The following is a 25,628-nucleotide window of genomic DNA, read 5'->3' on the forward strand; positions in this document are numbered from 1 at the left end:
CTCTACATAAAACGTGCAGTGTTGTTACTTCGACTCATGTTTTTTCATTTAATCATATAGTATCAGTAATTAAATGATTTATTATTGCCTGCGACAAAATCATTTTGCTAGTAATCATAAAAAATAATTAATTCTGAATTTTGAAGATATTTAAGTTTTTTTTGTTTAAAGATTTTTATCGCTATTTTTTTAGAGTTATCTTTCTAAAAAGTACGATCTAGATTTGTGAATTTTAGTCTACAATCCGAAAAACATGAATACTTGGAAAAAAAAAGTTAAAATGATAAAAAGGTTTAAATATTTGCCGTAAAATACGAGAATTTAAAAAAAACAACTTGGAGAATAAAATTATAAACGCCATAGAAAATCAAATCACAGCTCAAGCGCAAAAAGGTGCCGTAGCCAGCTGGGTCGATAAATTCGATTTTTTTCTTTTTCTGTGATGAAAATACCGATCAACCGATTAGAATATTAAATTGTTTTTCGAGTTTTTTGAAAATATCATGAACATATTTATTCTGATAATAAATGATGGAATTGACAAGAATTCGAGTGAAACATGCCTGCTTTTATGGCTCGCTAATGAACCATATTTATTGTTTTTTAGGAATGTCTAATAAATTTGATTATTTTTGAATGTGCAAAGTGCCAATAACGTACTGTTTATGAATCATACATGGGTTTTTCAGCGGCCTGAATTTCAATGAATATTAATTCAAGATTAAAATAATAATTTCGAAATTATAAATTATAATTGAACATATTAAAACGAACGGAGTTGATGAATAACTTAAATGAATATCAGTGAATGATATGTAAGAAAAATGATACATTAATTGATAAGTTTTGTGTTTTATCTGTATTGAGTTTGTCGAAAATAAACTTTAGCAATAAAAGTGACAACAGAGTGAGCAACCAAGCGCGTCTGTTCTCCATTACTCACTAGAGATTCTGTCCGCGCGTGCATGACCGATTCGTTCGTTCTCTGGTCAATCCGGTTGGTTCTCCAGGCCACTACAGAAGAATTGCACAAAATTACAACCGAGTAAATGAGAAAGAAAGCCAACAAGGGTAGATAATTACACTAATCCTACTTTGTCCTTGCTACGTTTCGTTGCACCTGGCAATTGATTGTCGTTTGAAAGAAAGATAGATTCACTTTTTGTAAAAATGTATTAAATTTATTCAAAAAAATGATACCTATTTATACAATTGTTAGTAAAAATTATAAATAACGATAAATATTTTTCGGATGATGAAACAGTGTTTAATAAAGTGATTCAACAATTGGAATTTGCAAAAGTATTGCAAAGAATTTACCAAGAAAGTGACAGTGCCTTATACTTTTATTGGATGTAGTTGAAGAAATTACGTCGGGTTTGCATAATTGGAAATTTGTAAATTTGGCCGTCATCATAAAAAATTTCTGAGAGTTATAACAACTCACAAAAAAAAAATTAGTAATACATCTACTACCTCTCTTACGCATAACTCAACCTAGTGGAAACTGATATATTGAGGCCTATTTATTACGGGTGAAAATTAGTAATTGTATTCATATGTGATAAATAAAAGTAGTTATAATTATTGGAAAAACTTTGATTAATAATTATTAATTGGTTGTCAATAATTATTAATAAAAGATATTAAATAAAAAATGTCATCAAACAGTGAATTTTCGACAATGTCGAGTGGAGAAGTACCCTCTCTACCGAAATCACTTCCTAGCTCGAGAGAAGCTACGGCTGAGGGTAATTCTAGCTCTGCAGGTGGTTTCATACCTCTACGTGACTTTCTTGATCGTTTTTCATTACCAAGAGTTGTGAGACTAGAAGGAACTGGTGGACGTCCTGTTTTACTTTATAAACAACAGCAGCGATCGCTTAGAGTAACAGCAACCCTTTTAATACATAGATATCGTCACGATGTCAAGGTTGGACCGGAAATTGTTATTCCTGAGGGTTATCCGGGTAAGTTACTGATACCGTCTTTATCAACACAGCTTTGCTATCTAATCTTCCCTTTTTAAATAAATACATACTCGGAGTGTATTTCTTCCTTTTAGGTTTATGCCATAAGAAAACTTGTTTCCCGCAAATTATCTACCCGTTTAATACTGCACTCGTATTCTTGCAATCTTGTACTTACAACGAAACACAACTTGATTGCTAGTGTAAAATAGTAACGTAATGATCAAAAAACTTTTTTTATAAATTTATACTAAAAGTTTTATCATAGATAACTATTTAATTTCATTTAAAATATAAAACAATGATTATATATTTAAAACGAAACAAATTCTATGAAGCTATTAATTGTACATACTTCATCAATTATTTATTTATTTATTTATTTATTTAAACGCCCTTCGGCAATTGTACATGTATAATATGTGTTGTAAAAAGTGACTATTTTAAATATACATCATTATTAATCAATATAGCTACTCCTATCAATGTTTTAACAAAACAAAAACAAAATACTATTACTATTAGTAACAAAAAATAAAAAGATAATACAATATCAAGAATAACAATTTCCTCCTCAAAAAAGTCAGTCCAATATCACTCTTCTAGCTTCTTTTTTGCACTTATCAGTAGTTGCACCTAATAATGTCATTCCCATTGCTCTTTCATTTAAAAGCCTAGATATTCTGTATTATTACAGAATTATTTTCTGTATGAATAATTTTTTCATATGTTTTACATTTAAAAAATATGACTCAACACTTCTGCATTTTATTAAACTTTAGCATGCTTCATATGTTAAACAAATGGACGAATTAGAAATTGTGTAATAGATTATTTGTAAAAAATTGTATGATCTACAATTTTTAATTAATGAAATTTTATCTATGATTCTAAAATATTTCAAATTATTATGGAAAAACTTTAAAATTTATTTAGTAGTTTTTTTTTATTTTTTGAAAATTTTTCAATGAGTGTGAACTTTTGGATTTATGTTTTTTTTTCAATTCATGATGCAGTTGCAGAACTTCACAGTTAAAAAAAATGTTTCGTATGTCATTTAAATTAAAATTAGAAATTTTCGATAAGCGAAAATATTAATATTAAAGGCTACGCTTTTTACAGGCATTTTTTCTTACTTCGGCGGGTCAATATTTCAAAGAAAATTTTGAAAAACAAAAAATTTTATTTACTTAGGCAAAATTCATAGTTTTGAAACAAAAAAAATTCTCTCTGAAAATATCAAGTTCTTTTAAGATTTAAGGGTATTGTAATAAAAAATTTGAGTTGAAAGTTTTGTGTGAAAGTTCGATTTTGACGATTTATGAAAATTCTAAACTCTAAAAATTTTGTCATTTGTCAAAATTTACTTTCAGAAATATTTTTTTTCGAGAAATAAAAAAAATTTTTTTATTTTTATTTCTCGAAAATGACATCCTTGTACAATTTATAAGTGACTAGCTGACCCGGTGAACTTCGTATCACCTACAAAAATTTTTTTTTTTACAAATTTTGATTTGTGATTTTTAACCTGTAAACTCTAATTTATTTTTGTCAACAATTAACACTGATCGTATTGTAGACGGTTAAGTTGGTATTAAGTTATTAAATGAAACTTGTTGGTCATTTTAATATGTTTTATGTGTTTTATTTATATAATAAATGTATAACAAATTATAGAGCCTTTGGCGCGTAACTAAACGATCCGGGTTCGATTCCCGGTCTGGGCTGTCCGAATTACTTTTTCAGTTACCGAAAATTCCTACTGAGTAAAGGTCCTCCCCTTCCCCCTTTATCCTTTATTTCCCCCAGTTCCCAAAAATTTGTCTTTAATGACAAATTTAGCTATTATATATGGTTTTTATATATATATATTTAATTTATATATATATATATATATATATATATATATATATATATATATATATATATATATATATATATATATATATATATGTCTTTTATATATATATATATATATTTAATTTATATATATATATATATATATATATATATATATATATATATATATATATATATATATATAAAGATACCCAAAGTATACTTGTACGTATCTTCCTGCATATTGGACAATTTTGTATACTCTTGCAACCTTGAAGCTCAAGCGTAACAATAGCGATTTCGATACAAAATTAACAATTTTTTATTTTTTAAGCTGAAATTTTTTTCAATTCCAAAATTCCAAAATTTTTTTTTCTAAACCATCCCTGAACTATAACGAACAAAACAAAAAAAAATTTTGAAAATCGGTCCAGCCGTTTTTGAGTTTTAGCGAGACTAACGCACAGCAATTGATTTTTATATATATAGATTTTCATGGCAAAAAGTTAAAAATAATTAAATAAATAATACTTGATAGATAAAATAAAATCTGGAAAACTGTAAGTTAGACTTACGAAAGCTCAATATTCGTTTTATGGTGTTATCTCATGACAAACATGAATTAAAAATTATCATATATATTATTAAAACATTTACTTTTAAGACGATTTTAGGTGGACCTTTCTTTTTTAATTTGTTATATTTTATTTTTTGAACGATCGAGGATGTGTCAACTAATCAATAAAAATAATTCAATTCCTAACTACAAAATGAAATCTCTTTTCATTATTCAGGATATTAAAAACTACCTATAGATCAATCCCGAAATCTTAGCAGCGTCAAAACTTGTTCAAAGTTTCTAATTCAAGCAAAAATATCTCCAATCAAAAAATATGTTATTGAATATAAAGAGCACAAACGCTCAAAAATACTAAAGAACAATAAGTAGTTTTAAAACTTTCCTGTAATTCGTAAACAGCGGAGTATTTTTGAACGCGTTTACAAACTCAATTGTTTTGGATTGCAATCTTTTAATTTTAACTGAAAGTAAAATGAAAATGACATTCACGAGTAGGCAGTTCTTGTTGAAATAAATTAACATATTAGCTTGTGAGTAATACATACCTAGATACATCACTAAAACCCACAACAATTTTGTCCCATTTGCCGGTACACTCGATAAATAAATCTATAAATTCATTTGAATTAAATTTATTTAATTTAAAAATAAAACAAACTAAAGAATTAAAAATGAAAAAAAAAATTTGAATAACAAACAAGTTTAGTTCATAAATTTATTAAACCTGACAACGTGTGTTCGGATATGAGGAGAAAAATTTTTCATTACTTGCAGAAACTCGTAACTTTTTTTTATCTGGCTGTTCACATATAGTTGACAAGTATTATAAGCAACATTACCAATTAGGGTTGTTCTATATCATTCATTTCACGTACATTAAGCAAAAATAAAAATTACCTTATAAGATATCTCAATATCAGCTGGTTTTACGTATAATGAATCAATAAACAAAATATAACGATATAAACTATTTAAGCGAATAATTGCGCAATTTTGTGTTTAATTAATTTGATCAGAAAACGGGGATTAATAAATGAGCACAATAAATTATATTCAAAGATTCGATGCAACACAAAACACAACCTTGCAACCTACAGGCATCTCTTAATGTTTTTCACCATATTAAACATATTACTACCTTTTATTACACAGCAGTAACAACAAAGCGTGAAAGAGTCTTTCCATCACTCCAGGAATGGAGATCGATGAAAGATTACATCATCGTTTACGTCGGTTCGCACACCGCATTCTTTTGCCTACACTCCTTCATTCTCTGTTGGAGCCTCAGACGCAGAGGTTTATATTGAGGATGTAACGGTAACTTTGATAAAGCATTTTGCGTCGACAGATTAATCCTTCACTGGTTACTCGTACCCGTTAATAATGCTTATACTCCTTTATTAAATTAATAATTAATATCTACGCGACTTAAGAGTTATTCAATTTGATAATTAAAAATTCTAATTACAATATGAAAACAAAATTTTTAATCGTCCTTTATACCTACAATGTTGTTTATAATAGACAGAATATTTTTACATGTTTTATAGTTATGAGTTACTATGTTTTTATCATCGGTTCATTCTATTAAAATCGTTTTTTACAACCTATATGATTTATTTTTATTATATAATTTTTTAAGATACTTAGTCAACAAATTATTATAGTTATTGAATTAATTTGTCCAATTATTTCAAAAAATAAGCTTTTACATGATAAATTATAAATAATTTAGAGAAAAGGTTCTAACTTATTCTTTTAAGCTGATTGTATGTACGAATGAGAGATGAAATAGTTGTTAACTAAAGATAAACATATTTTGTTTTAGAAGAATTTTGAGTTTGAGAAAAAAGACGATAATTTACTTAGTTAAAGTATAAAATTTTGTTCAATATTTTTTTTAAATCTTAATTAATTAAAATTTCTCTTAAACGCACTTTTCACGCTTGAGTCGAAACTTCTTAGGTATTTATAGCTTCAAATTAATTTATTTCTCAATCCAAGTAATTTTTATTCAACAAAGACAATTCATTTGATTCAAGATTAACTTGAGGACGTTCCGAGAAAAAACCATTTTCTTAAAATTTTTTTGAAATTTTGAGTACTTATACTTATAAGTATCCTCTATATGCAGGGATTTTTTTAAATAGTCCTTGCGACACTAAATTTTGAAATACACAAAAAAAAATAAATTTACTTGAATCAAGTAAAAAATTTTAAAGAATTTCATCTTCTTGATTTGAGTAGAAAAATTCTTAAACTAAGAAATTTTTCTTGGTTCAAGTAAGTTTTACTCGATTTAAGAATTTTTTGTCTTGATCCAAGACAATGAAACTCTTCAAAATTATTTTCTCGGCTTGAGAATTTTTCTCTTGATTCAAATTAATTTTTTTTTTATATTAACATTTTAGCATTTTAAATTTATATATTTCACATACAAACCCTATGCTGACTGACGTTCAAACGAACATTTTTATTAAATATCAATCATACTTTTATTAAGATTGTTTCAAAAAACTGAGAATCATTAATTGAAGATATAATAAGTATTTTTTATCAAAAATAACATAAACGAGTGATATTATTCATTTTTCTATAAAAAATGTTTGAAGATAGTGACTTTCGATATTTTACGTGAGTGGAAGTAAGTGAACGATAGTCTGTAAAGATAGGCAGCACTACACGGAGAAAAAAGAATAGAACTTATTCCTATGTAGAATGGTAACCATTACCATGTTACATTGTAACGGAAATTTTTGTGAGAACTCTGTGTAAATTTTCCAATAAAAATCTTAGAAATTGTGATAAAAATATGAACAATCACTCATTCGATGCAGAATAAACATCTGAAAATAATGTTGTGGTTTTTTAAAATTATTCTTAATTTTCTAATTATTCTCTTTCTGAAAAAAAAGTCTCGACTCCCGGAACTCTAACTTGAAAAACAATAGTTTTTATTTAATGTTGAAAATAAGGTTCTGCGCAACCGGTGCGGTATGTTAGCATCAGCGCGGCCTCGTGACAAAAGTCGCGCGGAACCCTATTTTTTACATTAAATAAAAATTATTGTTTTTCAAGCTAAAGTTCCGGAAATCGAAACTTTTTTTCAGAAATTTCCTCCTTATTAAGATCTTTTTTCGATTTTTGATATCACCAATAGTTATTGAGTTATTTACGAAAAACTGAGATTTTTCATTTTGGTCATGTTTTTGTTAATAACACATTGAAATTTTCATCAAAAATATAAAAAAACAACATTATTTTCAAAATTTAATTCCGCATCGAATGAGTGATTGTTCATATTTTTATCACAATTTCTAAAAATATTTTTGGCTCACAGGGCATTTTTATTTTGATGGAATGATTTTACTAAGCACCTATATTGTTAAAAGAAATTTTACAAATCAATAAAAAACCATTCAAAAGTCCGCCCTGTTAGTGGTCTGAGTGCTTAGGCTGTCCAAACAACGGGTCGACAGGCGAATGTTCGTGTCGCCAAGACGCCGCTTTTTTAGCGATCCCAGCGCGTCGACCGTAGCCGGGTGTACCTTGACCAGGTTTTCTGTGATTTTTCTGACCACTGTGTTAAGAGGCGGGGGACAGGCGAATGCGGGTATAGTAAATGTAAGTCGGCCGCAGCCGCGACCCGAGAGAGGGAAAAAGAAAAAGTAAACATGTGCTGTGAGCAAATTGCAAATATCCAAAGGGACATTCAATGGAAACAAATTTTACTTTTAAAAAACCAGTCAAATATTAATTTTATACAAACGAAAACTCATATACGTGAATTATTATAAATAGTTAATCACTTGTCTTAAAAACTAGCTTTTATGAATTTTCCTACAATTAATCATTAAAAAAATCTAGAAAAATTCAAAGTTAAATGGTACATAATGTTCATGTTGATAAAGATGTGGTTGTCGATACATTTATCAAAATAACAGTTAATTAAACAAAAAAGTACCCATAGTAAGTATAAATAAAAACATAGCAAATGGATTTACGGTGTTCTTTATAACTACAGATATTTTCTAATTACCAAGGGATTATGATGATATACCAAAATATGATGAAGTAAAACACGCATTGTGTTTCTTCGACTCTAAGTTTTCTCAATATAAGTAGATTCGTGCCTGTTTGCACGAATCTGTAATCACTGCACAAAATGAGTAAAAGATATTTGCAAAAATCAAAAAATCCGGGTTTGTAACAAATGAAGTCGTTAAAATAAGGCTGTTAAACTTTACATATTTATGATTACTAAAATATTTGAGCTTACGTTAAAATCTACTCAATTATCGGTCTTACGTTAGAACAACTGCATTTATCGCATCATCTAAAACCAGCTTGAAACTTATAAATCAAAAAATTTTTATTTATATAATGCTTGGGGAATTATTCAGAAATTAGTTTTATTGATTTTTTTTTAAATACTAAACGCTCTAAACGCTTAAAAAAACCTTTTTTTTAGATTTCTCAGAATCTATCGTTCTGAATTCATTTAAATTCACACGAAACCTAATGACAACAAAACTTTCTCGAATGCCACAAGCCATGTTTCAATCGGTCAAGTCGTTCATGAGTTATGAGTTTAGACAAACACACACACACTCTTTTTGATGAAGAAAAAAAAATCAATGACTTAATTTTTTTTTCCTAATATTTGAATATCTATTTTGATTTTCCTCATGTGAAAATAATCATAGCACAAGGTGCTTATTCAGTCATATTTTACTGTAAAGTGTACACTAAAATCAAAATTTGTTAATGTACATTATGCAAGGTTTTATTGCTCCAAGATTACGGTGTTACGAAAAATGATCATCATCATAAATTTTTTCTTAGACTAAAGTTTTTTTTTCGAGTAATAAAAATGATTGATTTAATTATAATTTTACTTTACTTCATTGTATACAACTCTTATATCTAAATATTATCAAAATAATATTTACTTTAACAAGAATATATATTGTTGACCTGAAAATCCCCGTGAGTCAAGAAAAATATCCTAAAGTTAAAGTAAACTTGTTTTCTATATTAAAGTAGAAGCACTTATGGAAAAAAAAATCTGTATACATTATGTCCTAACAATACTTTTTACTTCAAGTAAAGTGGGGTCATTATTTATAAGACGAACTATTCAAATACAATAATTAATTACGTTTTAAAATGTATTATTATATGAGTTCTTCACGTCCTCTGTATAAACTATTTTTTCAAAGCATACAGCAGTGAAATGAAATTCAAGATACAATCAAATTTTATAAATATATCATGTGTCGTAAATCATAACAAATAACTAGACACGAAAAAGTTATTTCATAAAAATGGTATCTTTCTAACAGACAATAAAAAAATGAAAGTCATATAATGACTGTATTTTTTGAAGGACTAAAAATAACATAATTGTATCTTTTGGAATATGAGATCAGAGTATTACTAGTTTAGAAGTTACAAATAATGATTATAAACGTAAATATTTGCACGCTCAATCTCTATTATAATTAATATTGCATCGATTAACTTCTGAATTATTTTAAAATTCAATCGTACTTGATATATTTATTTTATTGCTTTTTTTCAAAGGTACATCTTTAAAAAACAATTGAATTTATAACTATTGTAAAGCTAGACTATACTTCATTACTAATGATTGTCAAATAGTTTAGAAAAAAATTTACTATTTATTTACGAAATTTTACAACTTATTATTGTAATTTCACCAAATAATTATAGTATTAAATTCAATTAGAAAAAATACGATAATACTATCGTAAATAGTAAGAGAATAAAAATTAAGATGTAAAAATATTATTATTCTTGTATTCATTTTTAAAATTTCCAGTGCTGTCTCTTTATCATTTCAATAGAAGAATAACCAATTTTACAATAGTTGAATTGGAGTGTTTTTCAATCAGTGTGAGTTTTGGCCGTGTACAACGCCAGACTCTGAGTTTATAAAAAAGTTGAAGGACCTCAACAGTAGTTTACCTTGGATAGTGTAGAGGGGGAGTCTCTAGCTACCAACTAAGAGTTCTGGGTTCGATTCCCGGACGAAAATTCCGATTCCTAAAATTTCTTTCAAAAAAGCCGACAGTCAATTTTTACGATAATTGAATTGTAAAATTCACAAACACAAATTGTGTAATTTGCTCTGTAGTATTAGACTTCTTAAGTCTATTGATAGTCTTATTGGTTGAATAAAATTTACAATAGTAGATAGTAAAAATTATTAAATGAGCAGTACAGTCCACCGTTGCTATTATATTGAATAAAAATTACAATAATAAAATCGTGAAAATTCTTTTAATTATCTTTCCGTGTACATTCATATATGAAATAAAGAAAATACAGTGCTACTGAAATGGTACAAATATTCGTTTAAGTATTATGTATTTGATTCACTTGTTTTATATAAAGTTTTGACATAGTAGAAAACAATTTTCAAAAATTTGGGGTCATACATTTTAAAAATATTATCTAAATTCACATTGATTACAGTTAGATTAATACGATTTAAAAATTCAGCTTATAGTTGATTATAGAGAGGACGTGATAGCAATAGTGGCTAATATAAAGAAAATAATGTATAAAATATGTCTATAGCATTGAGTAGATTCTACAATATCCATAAATTTATTTGCATAATATATCTTCTACTTTGCCTATCATGTTACCGAATGAGACACTGCCTATAAAATCGTATATAAATAGAAGAGTACAAATAACAATTTTACTGATCGTATAAAACTTTATTCCCACATGATTTGTTGATTAAAGCTTTCTGCAACGCGCTGTGAAATAAATTCAACGAAAGCTTTAAAATATATTTACATATGTTGATATAAATTATTCTAGTATTGATTAAAAATTCCATATACACTAAATATAAATTTACTTTTCAATGTCAAAGTTTATAAGACCAAAACGTTTTTACACGACTCATAACACAAATCAGCAATTAGAGTACTTTATTATAATAACAATTTTTTCATTTTTTTTCCGCAACTTTTTTGCTGTTATAACTCTTATTAGTTTACAAAACCATGAAAACTTGCGTACCAAATAATTTGTAGAAAATTAACTTTATCATCTTTTTAAAATACTAGAAATTTGAATAGCGCACTACACGCGTACCTTAATTTCGACTAGTAAGGAATCAGGTCCCATTTTTTGCAAATTTCGACTATTGATTAACTTCACACTTTTATGTATTTTTATTGTAGGGATTTGAATGCAATAGAAACAAAAAAATAGCGAAATATAAAACTCTAAAAGTAAAAAACCAAAAAAAAAAGTTATTTTTTCTTCTAATAGATTTATTTTATAGGAAGTTATGGATAGGTAAATGGTGAAATAAATAAATAACATCAATCATTTCTTTAATAGTATAAGATATCTAATCTTTATTAAAGGATAGCGTTTTGAGACGCGTTCTTACGCTTGAGAGAGTCGTTATGAACTAACTTATTCTCTAACAGAAACTATTTTACAAAGAGGTCTAAACCTCTCTTCTAATACTTAAAATTACACATATTTTTAGCTAAACAAAAATTAAACAACTAAGAAAATAACATTGTTAACAAAAGATAAGAGTCCCATTGTGTGACCCAACTAAGGTCACAAAACAGAGTTAGGACTGCATTTCCTTTTTGAACCATTTAAACCAAATGTTAAATATATTATTGTAAAAATTACAAAATAAAAAAATCAAAAGAAAAGAAAATATTGTAAGCTAAGATTCGTTTTTGTACGGAAAATTTAACAATTTTCAACAATGGAACGAGAGACGTTGAAAATAACTGTCTCATTTAAGATGATTTGATAATAATAAATGAAAAACTGGAATTATCTCATCTTTTGACAGCCTTCAGACGGTTAGTGAACGTCAACTACAAAACCTAACTATTAAGATTTCAACGATGTTAGTGATTATACATATTAATTGGCACTAACAAAGGTAAAATTTTCAATTTCAAAAAAATTGTGACAATCAAAATTTTACTAAAAAACAATTTTTCAATGTTGCCATCGTTAATTCTTAAGTATCTAACCACTTCTTTTTCTCAGAATTTTTTTGTTTATTTTTTTTTTTTTTATCAGTTATCGAAGGATAGCTGAGCAAAAATTATAGTAAGTTTTTTATATTTTTGTAATTTACTTTAAAAGTCAAGAATATAATTTATTTGTCATTAAAGAATGAATCAGTAGTATATATATTTGTTTTACTTGAATTGTACTATGTCAATAACATGACATTTAACATCACAAATTGTTGAATATTCCAAAGTGTGAAATTCACAAAATCAATTTTAATTATACGCATTATAGTATATGAGTGTAATTTCACAAATTGCGGCAACTTTAGTGAAAATTACCGTTATTAAAAAATAAAGGTTACAATAATTTTTTCATTTTCTCTTGATAACTATATAGTGAAATAAAAAAATAATAATAGCGATGATAATAATTATTATTGTTGATTTATACGAGACGCGTTCCAGTCTGTGCGGTCTGGCAGATGACCTAGACAGCTATGGTTTCAACCAAAAATAAATAAAAATAAAACGCATCAATGTCTGCAGTTCTACCCTTTTACTTGAAAAACTCAGTCTTCATATTCGGTTTAAATAACAGTTATTATGTGGTGGATTCTTGGCGACCTTGTAGTGTAGTTGCAAATCGTTATTGCACTGCTCACAAATTTAACAATTGACTGAGATTTATTTGTCAATAACTTTTCCGATTTCATTTTTTTAAATAATAATAAACGGTTATTGGACGTATGTAATTTATTGACTGTAAAAGTAAAATGTTCTCTTTTCAATCATACAAATCAAATTAATGGAAAATCGGTTTTCCACATCTACGAATGTAAATGGCGATACAGTGAGTCAATTAATCCACTTTTTCATTAGAATTATTTCATTTTTATAAGATTTCTAGATTTTATTTATCTTCCGCTTGTTATGCTCCAATAGTTTAAATGAAATTATGCAGTCAATGATCCATAATAATTCAATACTCTGAAAAAAATATTTTAAAATAAAAACCTATGATTTTATAATTTTCATTATACTCTAACAAATGTATAAAGAAAAATAATTTAATAAACGTTTCATAAGCAGAGGAAATAAACAAAGTTATACAACTCAGTAATAAAAAATCAAAAAAATTCATAGCCACGAACCAAGTCATATAGATGAGATACTACTCATATTTTCTGAATTCAAAATATTTGAGTTATTCTGTTTACTTTGTTGTGATAGAATAATAATTATATATATTCATTGCTCAAATATACTCCAAAGTTAAATGAACAATAGAAATTTCTTCAAAATCACGGGTTCAACGTCCAGAATCGTGACATATGATCATAATGATAATAGTAATAATTGTAAACAGCTTCTTATCTTGAATCAGGTGAATGGTCAAATTGAAAAAAAAAAAAAAAGAAAAGAACATTTAAAGCCCGAAGAAGGTCTTAACACTGTTATTAAGGGTGAAAAATCTGGGTTTCGTTTCTAAAGAATACAAAGTCTTTTATCCACCTGGATCGCCCTTAAAGGATTTGGTTACAATGTAGTAACAGTCTGAATTCTTGAACCAGTCTATTTACACTCGCGATGAATCACACCCGGATCTCAGAATAGGAATAAAATAATATAACCTTTGGATGTCAATATATATCTATTATTTATCAAATATAAATAAAATTCGAATAAAATATTAAATTTGTTTAATGCATTATTATTTTTTTAATTTTAAATGTTTTCAAACTTCTATTAGACTTTTGAGCTCGAAGAGCTCAAAAGCGTACAAAAGCTATTTTTTTAACCTTGGAGAACTCAAAATACAGACAAATTGTATTTTTGAGCTCGACGAGCTCAAAAATGTCAAAAGTACAATTTCAAGCGTTTAGGTATGGAATTGGTGAGAAGTTACAGGGATGGCCTTTAGGTTCAATCGTTTTCCTAATTTTTTTTAATTATCTTAAAAATATATTAAATTAATCGATATCGACAAGTAAATCTGATACATCTGATACACTAGCAAGACCAAAACCGAACGAGCAAGACCGAGACTGATACCAAAACAGTCTTGGTCTTTGTCTTGGTCTTGCTTTGCTCTTCATATTATAATAAATTATAAATATTATGATAAATTTGAAAATAGTAGTTTTCCGCATTGATTGTCAAATAATCCATAAATTGGTGAACGGATGTTTTCTTCTGTAAGATTATATTTATGTTCCTATGAGATGTCAAGACCCACTTGGACTATCTAAGTATTGGTTTTTAAAATATTATTTTCTTAATACTATAAAAATAATCGTATTCTTTCTATTATTTAATGTTTCGAGGAATATTTCAAAAATTACTTTTCCAACTGGTCTGTAAATTTAATCAGACTTGAATTTTAATTAATCACTTGTGAATTTTTAATGAATTCAAATTATGTGTGAAAAAAAAATTTATGAATTAAACATAAAGAATATGATGTGCCGAGCTCGGACATAGCGGAAAGTTTTTCAACAGTCCTGTTATATGTATAATCCATTTCCAACAGAAAATCAAGTTATTGATTTCATTATCTTTCAAATCATTCATGGAATTAATAATGTACATTTAAATGAAATAATAATTGGGCTGTTATTTATTAAAGAAGAAAAAAAAAGGAATTTTGTATATTTTTGAGATAATCAATTAAGATATTTAGATAAAAATAATTGTTTTATACTAACTTAACTTAAATATTTACAACATTTCATAAAGTATACACTTTTTTTTTTCTTTTTCTTTTTCGAACGTTCGCCGAATAAATTTTTTATAGGAAAACTGTAAGGTCTTTTGAATCTAACGATCGTTCCGTCATCGAATATTTATTTTAATTGGTTCTTTAAATATTAACATGATATGACATCAAATGGAATTTGATTGAGCAGCCGGATCTAATAGGCTTTATCCGAAACCTAATGCTAATAAATATCTACATTTTTACTCTAAAGGAGAAATAAAAACATATATGTATATCACAAATAAAATTGTTTTTAAGAAAAATAATTCTATTTAAAATTTAATGTTTAAAAATATAAATAAAATACTACTTAATATGTACGCTGGCACTTTATAACTTGCTTCTGTAACATTAAATTTTAATTAAGAAATAATATATTTTCATTCATTAATATTTATAAAAACTGTTTATATATTGTAATTTATACATCTAACTTTTATTATTTAACTGAAGTAGTATCATCTTTAAATAACTAAAGTAATGAATAAGTAATTTATATTAGCGATAAAATGTTTTTAAGATCAGTAACCGCCAAAATTTACAAAGTACGTGAAGAAACTAGTACATTAAATACTTGTAATGACTTGATTCAGTTACTAATAGTGATGCGTAGAGGAAGGATCATTAACACTGAGATATATAGACAGTTAAATGTTATTAGCTATTGAAGAAATGATTGGGGTATTAAGTAATTTTAGCTTTCATCCTGTATGGGCATAGAGATAATTATACATAGTAAGAGTAATCAAAATGGTGTTAACTGTGTCAGATGTATATGTTTACAATGAAGATGGAAAGTAAAGGAAGAGTCTCTTGCGTAATATAGACCTTCCCATTACCCATGGGCTTTACAACATTTCTTTCCGAGCTGCACACTGTCGACGAAACTGCTCTTGTAATTAAGTTATCAACAGAAAATGAGGCCATCAGAGTAAAATAGACTGTGATTCTCTAATAAATAAGTTTATTTTATTTCTGTTTGTCGTAATACTACCTATTCTTTATGGGTACGAATCCATTGTTAACTTAATTAATTAAGGTTCATCAACACTTGCTGGCTTATTTTATTAATTATAAATTATAATTTCAATACTTTTTAGTTCTCACAGTAATAATATTATATACGCCGGAAAACTTGTATTGTTATTTTATTTTCTTATAATTAAAAATTACGTACATACATACATACATATATATATTTAAAAATAAAATATATTATTTCATTACACAGAAAGAAAAATTTCTTGACTGGAGAACAAAATTCTTGCCTCAAGAAAATTTTCGGATGTCTGAAGGAAAATCGAAGTTGTGTTGGCCGAAGTGAAAATTTTTCTTGAAATTCTATTCTTGGTGGAAGTAATTTTTTCTTAATTCAAATTATCATAAATACTTGATACAATAAATTTTTATAATTGATCAAGATTTTTAGATACTTTAGGGAAGCAGCGCCACCTACTTTCACTGAGAAAAAAATTTTCTCACCTTGAGAAAATTTTTCTGTTGAATATTTGATATCCATTTTATATTATTTTAGCATGCAATTAATCATATTGAATAAAAAAAAAAAAGATTCAATATTATTTGATCTTTCCATTTGACATGTTAATCACTAAAAATATTCATGAAAATTTACTTCTATCGAGATATTTAATTTTTTGGAGCGAGAGAAAAGTTTTCTCAAGACAAGAAAATTTATTTCTATCAAGAACTAAATTTTTTGGAGCAAGTGGCTGAATTTTCTCAAAACAAGATTTCCTTGACTTAAATAAATTTTCTCCGATCAAGATACGTATTTCTTAAAGCAAGAGACTTAATTTTGTTGGAATAAGTGAAATTTCTTGTGTCAAAAAAAAATTTTTTTTTCGCTCAAGAAAATAATTAGGAAGAAAAACATTTTCTTGGCTCAAGTGAACCTTTTTTTCTGTGTAGTTAAAAAAGTTATCATTATTCCAATTGAATAAATGGTGTTACGTCGAAAACGCAACTAAAATTTAATTATTTTTATCCTAGCCGTTAGGCTAATAGATAAGGATCTGAAGCTTTATGGGAAGGGGTTGATGTTTATAATATAAGAAAATGAATTCAATTTAATAAATATATTATAAAATTATCATACAAAGATTTGAATTATTAAAACAAACATAAAAATCTCAATTAAGAACTTACTTAAATGAACACTTATGTAAAGAAACTTACCGTTTCTTTACATAATTGAAATTTACTTTACTAACAATTGTTTTTTTTTTTAATCTGACGCGTGATTTCATTGAAACCTATAAAAACTTTTTCGATGTTAACACTAGGACGTCAGGACAACGAGAGATATTTTTGTTGAAAAATCGTAAAGGTGTCGAATTTTAGGGCGTTACTTATTTTTACTAGATGGGAGAAATAATGTCCAATTATTTTTCTATTTTCTTGAGCCCTTGCCCTCTCTCTTAGATTTTTCTATAATGTTGCATGAATCCCCTCTACTTGGGTCAGAGTACAATATCGCTTCTCCTTTACTCTTATGCTCTATTATACATCTATGTGTTTGTGTATACGTAAGCGCATTTATGCATAGGCAAAGACATACATGTATACTATTTTACATAAAATTATTTACTGTGACCAAATTTTTATATTAAATTAGTTAGATAAAAATTAATTTGTGCATAGATTACAAATTATCATTAGTTTTTTAGATCTAAATTTTTCTTTTTATTTAAGTCGTTATTTTATTCGAAAATAAAAGAAAACATTTATTTATTTTTTTTTTGTTTAAACTTAAATTATAGTTATTAAATTTTGTTCCTTAAGGGGGATAGCCACTGTAAAATTTCGGAAAAAAAATTTTTTTTTTTTTTCATTAAACTGAAGTTTATATATTCAAAATTATGTATTTCAAATTTTATAGAAAAATTCCGAATAGTTTTCGAGTTATAGTCATTTTTATAAGAGCGCGTCGATTGACCGTTTTACGCGCGGCGCTTCGACGAAAACGTCGCCTGCTCGCTCCGTCTTTGATTCGTACGGGTTGGCGATTGTTTTCCCTCACGATTGTCAACCGTTACAATTATTTGACTTTTAACGTATATTTTTTCTTATTGTTGAGATACTGTACCTCATAGTTTAGTTGTTTTGTATGAATACACACTCGTTCTTTAATTTATTGAGTTTCTTAGTGTACTCGTTATTGTTTACTTACTTATTTTTTTAAATCTTCTGATCTTTTTTTTTTTTTGTTTATTTAACAAAAAAATTTGTTAAATAATGGATCGTAAACAAAGTAAAGTTATTAAAAACGAAAGAAAACTGCCAAACGACAGGAAAAAATTTAATCGACCGCTCAACAGATATGAAACTGAAAAAATACTGGCTCTCAACGACGTGATAGTGCTTCCAAGAGGAAATTATCACAAAAATCTGATTGTACAATTAATTCGAGTATTAGCTACAAAATTATAAATTTTTTTCGATATTTAATTTACTAAGTGGCTGTGTATCGTGTAAAAAGTGTGGTGGTGATGTAAACTTTACTGAGACAAGTATTCGAGGATTAGGTTTTAAACTAGTTGTGAATTGCAAAAATGTGATCCAGTTTTGATAAATTCATGTCCACTCATCAAGAATGCGTATGAAATTAATCGCCGTTTCATCTTTGCAATGCGGATAATTGGTATTGGGTTATCTGGAGCTGAAAGATTTTGTGCTTTCATGGATTTACCACGACCAATGTTCCATAGCTTTTACGATCGTCTGGTCACACAAATCAGAAATGCAGCTAGAAACTGTTGTGATTTAGTGTTGAAAAAGCTGCTAAAGAAGAAATCCAAGAAACCTGCAAGCATTTAAAATCCAATGACATTCCTGGAATTTCTGTCTCCGGTGACGGTAGTTGGAAGAAAAGAGGGTTTAAATCTTCATTTGGTATATCTTCTCTAATTGGTTACTTCACTGGCAAAATCGTAGATGTAAGTATGAAATCCAGTTATTGTAAGATGTGTGCGCTAATGAGCTCAAAAAAGGAACAGCTGAATACGATCAATTTATGCAAGACCATGCTCTAGACTGTCCAATAAACCATGAAAATTCTTCTGGACAAATGGAGGTAGATGGAATAAAAGAGATGTTTATGCGATCAGAGTTATTACATAACGTTAAGTATGTAAACTATATAGGTGATGGTGACACTAAAACGTATAAAAATATTTGTGATGCTAAACCGTATGGGGACATGGTGAAGATAAAAAAAAAGGAATGTATTAATCACGTGCAAAAACGAATGGGCAGTCGACTAAGGGCTTTGAAGAAGCAACGAACTAACAAGAAGACAAAAACAGGAAAAGAAGAAAATACACAGAAAAGTTTAGGTGGGAAAGGTCGATTAACGGACAAAGCAATTAATGAATTTACAAAGTATTATGGTTTAGCAATCAGACGTCATTCTAATGATGTTGATGAGATGTATAATGCTATTTGGCAAACATTTTATCACAAGTTTTCATCACCCGAAGATCCGCAGCATTTTCTTTGTCCTGAAGGTGCAAATTCGTGGTGTCAATTTCAAAAAGCTGTGGCAACAAATACTTTGGACTCATTAGTTGAAAAACCACCACTTCCTGCAGATATTGCGGAAGCTTTAATACCGATTTATGAAGATCTATCGAATCCAGAGTTATTGGAACGATGTGTCGGTGGGTTTACACAAAATAATAATGAAAGCTTCAATGCATTAGTGTGGCAGCTCGCCCCAAAAACAAATTCTTCTTATTCCCTTATTGTTGAAATAGCTTTATATATTTCAACAATTACATTCAATGATGGGGCTCTAGCAACTCTGAAGATATTAGAGAATCTCGATGTTAAAGTAGGACCAACACTCTACTCATACTGCGCTGAGCGCGACGCTACTCGGGTTAAAGCTGCTGAAAGCCGCATGGAAACGGCCAGTAAAAAATAAAAAAGTCAAGGTCAATACTAAAGATAAGGAGGAAGAACCCTCATATGGCCCAGGACTTGATAGTTTGATGTGAGTATGAATATTTTGTGAAAGACTAGATTTTAAAGTTGCGAGAATCTTCTTAAAACTTTACTCGCGTTTTTCTCAAAACGACTTTTTCAAACTTTCCGGTACTGTAACTTTCGTAAATATGAACCGATTCTCAATTTTTTTGTTTCCCCGTATTCGTCTACTTAGTGGCTATCGTCGCACGTAGGGGATTTTGAAAATTTTAATTTTTAAGATTTTTAAGGCTGTTTGAGTCCAAAAAATGAGGAAAAAGACGAAAAAATTTTCAATATGGCGCCATTTTTTCTCAAATCAAAATTTTCAAAATTCCCTACGTGCGACGATAGCGACATTCCTATAGATTAAAATGCCGTTTGGTTTTTTTGTTTCAGATAATCCGTTTTTGAGTTACAGTACCGGCAATGGAGGGGGAAATTTTTTTGGTGCTCTACAAAAATGTTTATAACTTTGTGATAACAAAATATTTTTGAATAAAAATTTAGGAGAATTATCCTCAACATATACTTTATAAATCAAAAAAAACCCGATCCCCAAATTCCTTTATTATCCTAGTAAAAAAAATTCCCGAAAATTGCCTATTTTTTCCAGCGTCACAGTGGCTATCCCCCTTAAATTATCAACATATATTTTTTTTTTTGTTGATACTAGAATTATCATAACATTCCTTTTTATTTTTTTCTTTTATCATTATTTACTTTTATTTTATTTAAACTATTGTTTATATATACATTTATTTTGTTATCGAAAACTTCTATTTCGAATCTCGACAAAGTTTAAAATTCCATTAGGGTATTTGTTCAGGCTCAAATCCCTTAGTATGGTCAGGCCCAACTAAACTAAATTTTTCAAATAAGTTTCTTTTGAAAATGCTATTGATAAATTTGAAGATAACAAAATTTTAAAAATAAAATAAATGTATGTAATTAGTTGTAAGAACATAAAATTATTTATGAATAATTAAATTCTATTTGTTATAAAATAAAAATGTCGGACGTTGAGTCCGACATAACAATGGCAAATTTTATTGTTAGTTACATCAAGCATCAGCATAATAAATCATAATTATAATACTAATAAAAATAACTAAGAGTAGTTGATGTGATCGGAAAACATAGATTCCCGCACACAACCATTATTTTTTTCAAAACTTTGTTCTATTTCTAACTTAATACTTCATATTTTAGGGATTTAATTTAAATTTAGCAAGGAATATACTGCTCCAATCAGCGCAAATTATTTATTAATCTGAATATTGATCTGCCGAACTTGTACTAAATCGAAAATTTTGTTTTCAATTTTTCTACATTAAAAATTATGTATATTCTAAAACTTTCGAGTGAATATTTCGATTTCTACAGTTTGCTTAAGAATTTTTCACCTTTTAAATTAGTTTGCTTTAGACGTTTTCGTGTGACCTGTAAACGTAGCTATAAAAAAACTTTCATTTTCTTTCCTGAAAATTGACACACTAAGAATAGAAATAAAACACAATACAGAAAGAAGATTACTATCTTTCCTAAATTTCCGGAAGATACCAAAACAATTTTTAATCAAAATGATTTTTGGAAAGGTCTCTTTAAATGTGATAAACTAAAACATTTTTGTACAGAAAAATTGAAAAAAAAATTTGGTTTTTCAACAAAAAAATAAAAGAAACATAATATTGATCAAACTGATAGAAATAAATAATAATAAAATAAAAATAAAACAACTATTAATTATGTTCGCGTGATGTTGGATTATTAATTAATTAGTATTCAAAATAACCATCAGAACACTTAAACGCTTAGGCGTCGGAATCTTCTAGTCAACTCATACATGCATTTATAAATTTTCTTTTGGTTTGATTGTCATTAATGTTATAGATAAAGATATTACACGAGCGTCTTACAAACACGATCATCGTAACTCATTATCATAATCTTTATTAATCTGCGTAAGAGTTTGTCACGCATACAAACTAACTTTTATTTTTTTATTTTGAAATACACGCATGTATAAGATACTTGTTCGGTATTATATAGCTTTTATGTTTCTTTGAATTATAATTCTCAATAAAAAAGTAAAATGAAATAGAAAAATATTTTAATAATAAAAAAAAATACTTTTAAGCATTTGTTGATGATAAATCATTTTGATTTCAGGGTGGTTTTCCGTAGTCTCTGGTAATAATGCGATGGGAAGCGCAAGAGTTTACAGACGGATTGAAAGTCTTGTACGAGGTGGAGTACCAGCTTTCCTCTTAGCAGCACCACTTCGAAGCTACACTCTTACACACTCCAAGATGGGTTAGTTAGTAACAATATCATACCAACATTCGTTATTTTTTTCTACTCTAATCGATCTTTAGCATCAATTAATTATTTATATCCGATATCTTATTTACACAAACTCGAATTTGAATCACTGAAGTAGAAAACCGGTTAATGTTTTTTTTTGTTTTCTTCAAGATGAAAAAAAAAATTAAACTGAAATATGTTATACAGATAAAAAATAATTTATAAATAAATTGAATAATTTGATAACTTAAATGATTACAATTTCTATTTATAGAAGACGGAAATCTACGTGCTCATTATACCAAGACAATAATACAGGCTGGCGAGGTACTACGCTTAATAGCAGTCTTTCAAGATACCAGAAAATGCAGTTCAATACCCTTTGGAATAACAGGAGGTACATCGGAAAAAGACCAATATGCTCAATGTTTAGATTCCCATGGTCGCGAAGTGTTTGTCGCTTTATCAACTCGAGGTGAATTTTATGCAATATGCCAGAGTAGTAATGCAGATAATGGAAATGACGCTGTTCTTTATAGAGTTCATCACTTAGTAAAACGTGCTCTTCCTCTAAGGGTAAATTTTTAAATTATTAATATATATTGATCATTCTATATTATACCTAATTGTAAAAATAACATTATTTTATTTAGTTAATTTCCTGATATGTTATAGTAGTGAGTATAAAAAAAAAGCTAATCTGAAAATTTTTAGACCTTACACTAAGAAAGCAAAGAAATTTTATCTAAATAAGGATTAATTGGCTTAAAAATTTACTGAAATTAAATATTGAATTTATTAATTTCTTTATGAATAACATCAATAACTACCTTTATTATAATAAATAAACAAACAGTTTTAGTAAAAATTGTTTCAATCAATTTGACCCACTCTTCGGGCAAGAAAATTTTCTGAATAAAAGTAATTTTTATAAAGTGTAAGTTTATAAAGTACGAATTTTTTATAATTTTCCAAAATTTAAAAATAATTAGGGTCACTATTTTATCATGAAATGGAAATAAATACAAAACAAAATTTGTGGGCCATGAAAAATCGATTAAAAAATACAAATTTTAAGTACAGTAAAAATTGAATTTTTTAATTAGTTTTTTAGTTTTTCAAGTTACATAAAAATTAAATCCTGGTCAAAAATCATTAATTAAAACTATCCAAATGGGTGTAGAAATTTCAAGAATTCAAAAAAATTTTTTTACTCATGAAGGCAGATAATTTATAAGAGAAGAATGTAAATATTTTTATTATTTACAATTTTTGCAAAAAATATTTTCAAGTCAAAAATTTGATATTTTCGGAAAAACAAATTTTTTTTAATTACTCTGTCAAATAAACTTTGAAAAAAAAAATAGTTGAATGTTAGTTAACAATTTAATAATGTTGATTGTATGATTATGAATAGGATGATTTTTACTTCCAAACTATTAACAAAACTTTCTGAATTACGATCGAATGGGCTACATATTTAAATATTTCGAATTTGTTATCTAATTTTCAAGAATGAAAAAATGACAGATGAGCTTTTTTTAATGTGAACGAAAATGCGTAAAAAAAATTAGCTATTTTGATATAAAATGAGTAGTCAAATTGGTAACATTCATCATTGTAACCAAACTCATTAATAAAAATATAATTTGAAAATTGATCGATTTTGTACAGGTCCGATTAATAGCTGGGCCACTACCTATTCCACTACCGAGAGAATACGGAGGTCTGATGCAATTGGAAGCATCAACAAAAGGTTCGATTGTTCTTGGTTGTATTGTACCGGAGAGACCAGTTCCAAATCCTGAAATGCTAGAACTCATGGTATCGGGTAATGGAGCACCTCGAGTTCGCAGAGCACAACTTGGTTATCCATCAGAAGCACGACTACTAACATCACCAAAGATGCAACGATTATTATCGGCTTGCAGGTATATTTAAAATGGTTTCTTATATCTTAATATATATATATATATATATATATATATATATATATATATATATATATATATATATATATATATATAGATATATATTTCGACTCATCTGTCGTAGAGAAAAGTTATTGACAGTTGAAAGTAATGGAAAACTTCCTGCTTATAAGCCAGCGAGTTCATTGCTCGAGATTTTATCTTGATTGCAGACCGATCAGTGTTGACCGGATCGATTGATTTGTTTTCTTGTTTCAGTCGGGCGGTCGGTGATCGTGCTACAGAACCACGAGTGGCGCCACAGAAACTTCATGCTAGCAGTATTAGTAATAATAGTCTTGGTGATGGATCAAAAGAAATGCATTTAAAAAAAATAAAACCTAAACCGGAAACAAAACCAGTGCTACAGAGTTTGCGTGAAGGTCTTGAACAGTTTAAAAAATCAACTGTTCGTGAGCATAGTCAAACTCGTCAAAATTCATCAAATAGTTTCTTAGAGAAAATAACTAAATTGACTTATGTTGGAGGAGGGCGCAGTAGAAATCCAGCCAAGAAATCAGCATCATTCACTTTTGCTATTAAACCAGAAGTCGTTATCAAAGCCAAGGAACGATATTCAAGTCTTGAACCAGATACTTCGTCACAAAATCATTCTCATCATTCCAAACAACCAGTACAGAGGTCTATATCCACAAGTTTTCTAGAAACACCTCCAGTAAAAGTTGAACTTGAGCCAAATTATGCACGGGTATGTGATAGTTTAACACCTTTAACGATAGCACCTCAATCTAAAGTGATATGTACTAAAACGGATGATTTGTACACTGAAATTTGTGAAACAAATTCTAATAAAAAAATTCAAGAGTTCCCTGATAATCATGTAATTGCTAGGATAAAAATTGTTGTAAAAAGTAGTGACTCTTATCAAGAAAACGGAGCAGAGAAAAAATATACCAACTCTTTAATTGCATCCCAACAAATCGATTCTGGTGTCAGTATTGAAGATAACGAACTATATAACACAATTTTTTGATAGTTTTACAACTTTTAGCTAAGTTGTTTAAATAATTTAGTATATCAATTGTTTTGTGAGTAACTAGGACAATTATAACAGTTCATATATATATATATATATATATATATATATATATATATATATATATATATATATATATATATATATATATATATATATATATATATATATATATATATATA

At 27.7% G+C, this 25,628-nt stretch overlaps 1 protein-coding gene and 1 long non-coding RNA gene across 3 annotated transcripts; both read left to right on the top strand.

Annotated features, from left to right (window-relative positions):
- Window positions 1–25,511, top strand: LOC141532515 (uncharacterized). Of its 2 annotated transcripts, none has more exons than XM_074250887.1 (5): window positions 1–1,970; window positions 22,345–22,488; window positions 22,754–23,055; window positions 24,154–24,410; window positions 24,669–25,511. In XM_074250887.1, exons 1-5 carry the CDS (start codon window positions 1,658–1,660, stop codon window positions 25,441–25,443), a joined length of 1,791 nt encoding a protein of 596 aa, XP_074106988.1. In that variant the 5' UTR covers window positions 1–1,657; the 3' UTR covers window positions 25,444–25,511. The 2 variants fall into 2 exon arrangements, with proteins under 2 accessions (XP_074106988.1, XP_074106989.1); XM_074250888.1 differs by lacking the exon at window positions 1–1,970 and adding an exon at window positions 21,649–21,770.
- LOC141532516 (uncharacterized) lies at window positions 20,130–20,690 on the top strand. Its single transcript, XR_012480099.1, has 2 exons — window positions 20,130–20,200; window positions 20,572–20,690. It is a non-coding gene; the product is annotated as an uncharacterized LOC141532516 (long non-coding RNA).
- Window positions 25,512–25,628: the final 117 nt, after the last annotated feature.

This window comes from Cotesia typhae, unplaced genomic scaffold, assembly GCF_013202065.1.
Source record: "Cotesia typhae breed Kobodo isofemale line unplaced genomic scaffold, CoteBio_Ctyphae contig_65, whole genome shotgun sequence".
Lineage (NCBI taxonomy): Eukaryota > Metazoa > Arthropoda > Insecta > Hymenoptera > Braconidae > Cotesia > Cotesia typhae.